The sequence below is a fragment of the Poecilia latipinna genome, unplaced genomic scaffold, assembly GCF_001443285.1.
Source record: "Poecilia latipinna isolate Pla-1442-1.1 unplaced genomic scaffold, P_latipinna-1.0 Scaffold455, whole genome shotgun sequence".
NCBI classification, from domain to species: domain Eukaryota; kingdom Metazoa; phylum Chordata; class Actinopteri; order Cyprinodontiformes; family Poeciliidae; genus Poecilia; species Poecilia latipinna.
In genome coordinates this window covers 46884-50249 of record NW_015113071.1, presented here as the reverse complement: position 1 = coordinate 50249, position 3366 = coordinate 46884, and the positions used below count along the sequence as shown (strand labels likewise).

Genomic DNA, 3366 nt, shown 5'->3' with positions numbered 1-3366 from the left:
GTTCATGACTGGTGTTATGTCATGTTTATGAAAGTGTCTTGACAGTCTTATTCAACCCCCTTCAAATAAAGTGTTACCAATACTTTAAGTGTGAGTACTCCTATTATTATTAATTTCTCAAAATACATTTTGTGGCAAGGAAAGAAAAGCCAAGGTATTAATATTCACTTTTGAACTGAGGCAACTCTTTTAGTAATTGCTTGTTGGATTCAGACATGTAGTAAACGCTGCAACATTGCATGCAGGTGAAGTATGCAATTCTCCAAAACTCAATGAATTATCAATTAAACAATTGTTTTCTGATGCAACTTTCTATTCGATTCCAAAAGATGAACAGACTTTATTTTAACTATGCAACCTTGTTTTAAACAGACATGGTGTCCACCGCTAAAGGACGGCTCTACCACAACACTTGTGATTCCTGCAGAACGACCCTAGAACATTACATCTGGTCAGTATAAACGTTACACGTTTCTTGCCCAAAGAATTGAGAGAAAATCCCTAATGTCAATATTCTGCTGAAAGATGTAGCTCAAAAGATGAAGAGCACAAAAAGCGTTGAGTATTCCACGGTTGGGGAAGTTGCTTGTGATATCTGCACCGAACCAAAGCTGAAGGCTGAGAAGTCCTGCCTGGTGTGTCTCACCTCATATTGTGCGCCCCACTTGGAGAATCATTATTCAGCTAAAAGATTGAAGGGCCACAAGCTGGTGGAACCAGTGAAGAATTTAGATGCAAGGGCCTGCCTGACTCATGGACACTCGCTTGAGCTGTACAGCAGGAAGCAGCAGAAGTGCATCTGTGTTCGATGTATTGAAGGAGGTCAAGAGGAAGTTGTTTCGACAGAAGAGGAATGCCAAAAGAAGAAGGTACCATAACTTCCTGATTCTGTTTGTCTTATCTGTTAAGCCTATCACCATTTTTTGAGTGAAAGGAAATGTTAAGCTTTGAAAATGTTTTCTCTCTGTACCTGTAGGCTGAACTTGAGTGGACCAAGACGACATTACAACAAAGAGTTATGATGAGAAAAACAAAGATGGTGGAGATCAACAAGGCTCTGAAGAGTTGCAAGGTACATGTGACTCAAAACAGGCCAACGTTTGTGATCCTAGATGAGACACCCAATCACACCAGTTCATTAAAATATGCAATTACAGAGCCACTAGTTGTGTTTCCATTGATTTTAAAATTGTGCAAATTGGAATTAATTCTCTTAAGTGAAATATGCCAATTAAGAAAAACTCAAGTGTTTTTGTATTGTGCAAACTGTCATGGAAACACTTTTTTTGCACCATACACGTCATGTGATCAACAACCGGATGTTACTACAGGCAGAAAATAAGAAGATGACAGCAGGAAGTGGTATGAGGATGACGGTGCGGCATGTTTTTTAATGATTTGTCACGTCAAACTCACTAATGTGTGATTTTAAGTGCATCTCACAATGGAAACATCACAATTGTTAAATTGTGTTTTTTCAACTTCAGCAGAATGTCACTGCGTTTGGAATAGAAACACAGTGACAGAAACAAACTTGGTGTGATACTTAGGTAATCTACAAACCAGTTTGCTCCAGGTGCGTTTCAGCCTGAGAGTACCTTCTATGAAATGACACAAATGTTCAACTTGGACTCAGATTTATGACTTACTATCCAAAGCTCTGACTGCTTGAAACTATTTTTTGCTGCATCTTTAGAATCTTCAGGGTTTTCGAGTCGAGATAGAATTGGCTTTTGTAATGAGTATTCATCGTCAATACCACGTATTGCAAAGTCATGACTGGTTATACTCATTTTCAGGAGCAGCTTGAGTGGTGGGACATTGAGGCAGTGTTCACTGCTGTGATTGCCATCGTGGAGGCAGCCAATGCAAAAGTAGTGAAACCGCTACAAGACAGGAGGCATGCGCTAGAAAAAGAAGCAAAAGAGCTGAAAGACGAATTGGAAGCTGAAATCAACACACTTGAGACGACAATCGCTGAACTGGACAACATATCTGCACTTGAGGATCACATCCATTTCCTACAGGTCTAGTCTGGAAACCTTGCTTTTGAGTTAGTGTGGTCGACAACACAGTCATTTTCATCTGGATTGTTTCCTTTGTATGTTTTCTTCCAACTCTCTACAGAGGTATCCATCAATTTCCATCCAGGATGATATGAAAAACTGGACTGATGTAAAACTTGACACTTCACTGGCATTTGGTTCCGTGAGAGGAACCACAACAACTATGATTAAAGATATTCAGCAAGAGCTGGAGAAGCTGGTCACCACTGGTAAGAGGTGTCTTTTGTTTGTGAAAGTGGAAACTGTTAGAGTACTGTTCAGTAAAACCTGTCCTCTTCTTTACAGAACTGAAGAGAATCCAAAAGTTCACAGGTGTGTTATATACCCAACTTAACGTTTCCCATAAAGCTATGGTTTACATCCTGAAATTATTTGTAATGTTTCAACAGTGGACATAAAGCTGGACCCAAAGACCGCACACCGACGTCTCGTACTTTCACCTGATGGAAAGGAAGTACGAGATGGAGGAGAAAACCAGGAAGTTACTGATTCACCGAAGAGATTCGACGTGTTTGGTAGCGTCCTGGGACTCAACAGCTTGACTTCTGAGAAGGCTTACTGGGAGGTGGAGGTCAACAACAAGACCGGATGGGATCTAGGCGTAACCAGAGGCAGCGCCGACCGTAAAGGGAAACTGACGCTGAGCCCAGATAAGGGTTACTGGGTTCTGGTACATTATGAAGCGGAGAACTACGCCGCCATGACAGTACCACCCACCTGTCTTTTCCTCGAAGGAAAACCCAATAAGGTGGGGGTGTTTGTGGACTACAAGGAAGGTTTGGTCTCTTTTTATGATGCGACAACTCGGTCCCATATTTACTCTTTCACTGAGTGTTCATTCAGAGATGAGATCTACCCTTATTTCAGCCCTCACAATAAACAGGGTGAGATGAACTCTGAAGCTTTGATTATTTCTACCGGTCAACATTCAGAAATGGATAATGGACTCAATTCTTAGTTCAGCTTCAACTTCTTCATTTCACAACTTCCTGTCACATCACATTAACTCAGGCCAAGTCTGAATTATCAATATGGGCATTTTTAACAAAGGTAAGACCTGAATGCAACAATGTATGACCTTTCACTTCAACGCAAGTACTTTTCCCTCATTTACTGGTAGAAATGTAAAATTGAAGTAAAGAACAAAAATTTAATTTATAATGCTAATTTCTTAATTTCCCCCATAACTTTTCATTAATCACTGTTTGCAGTGTACTCAGTCAATAATGGGTGGACATAATGTTGTAGAAAAATAATGCAGAAATTTTTTAAATCATTTAAAAAATTATATATATATATA

At 39.8% G+C, this 3366-nt stretch overlaps 1 protein-coding gene across 1 annotated transcript in view; it reads left to right on the top strand.

Annotated features, from left to right (window-relative positions):
* The window catches only part of LOC106951361 (uncharacterized), a 16084-nt gene extending 12754 nt beyond the window's left edge, over positions 1 to 3330 (top strand). The window contains exons 8-13 of the mRNA XM_015038831.1: positions 492 to 869; positions 977 to 1072; positions 1800 to 2027; positions 2128 to 2275; positions 2352 to 2378; positions 2456 to 3330. Of these exons, the coding sequence (XP_014894317.1) occupies positions 492 to 869; positions 977 to 1072; positions 1800 to 2027; positions 2128 to 2275; positions 2352 to 2378; positions 2456 to 3024 (1446 nt within the window). The 3' untranslated portion in view covers positions 3025 to 3330. The remainder of the gene's footprint in view (positions 1 to 491; positions 870 to 976; positions 1073 to 1799; positions 2028 to 2127; positions 2276 to 2351; positions 2379 to 2455) is intronic.
* The last annotated feature ends 36 nt before the right edge of the window (positions 3331 to 3366 follow it).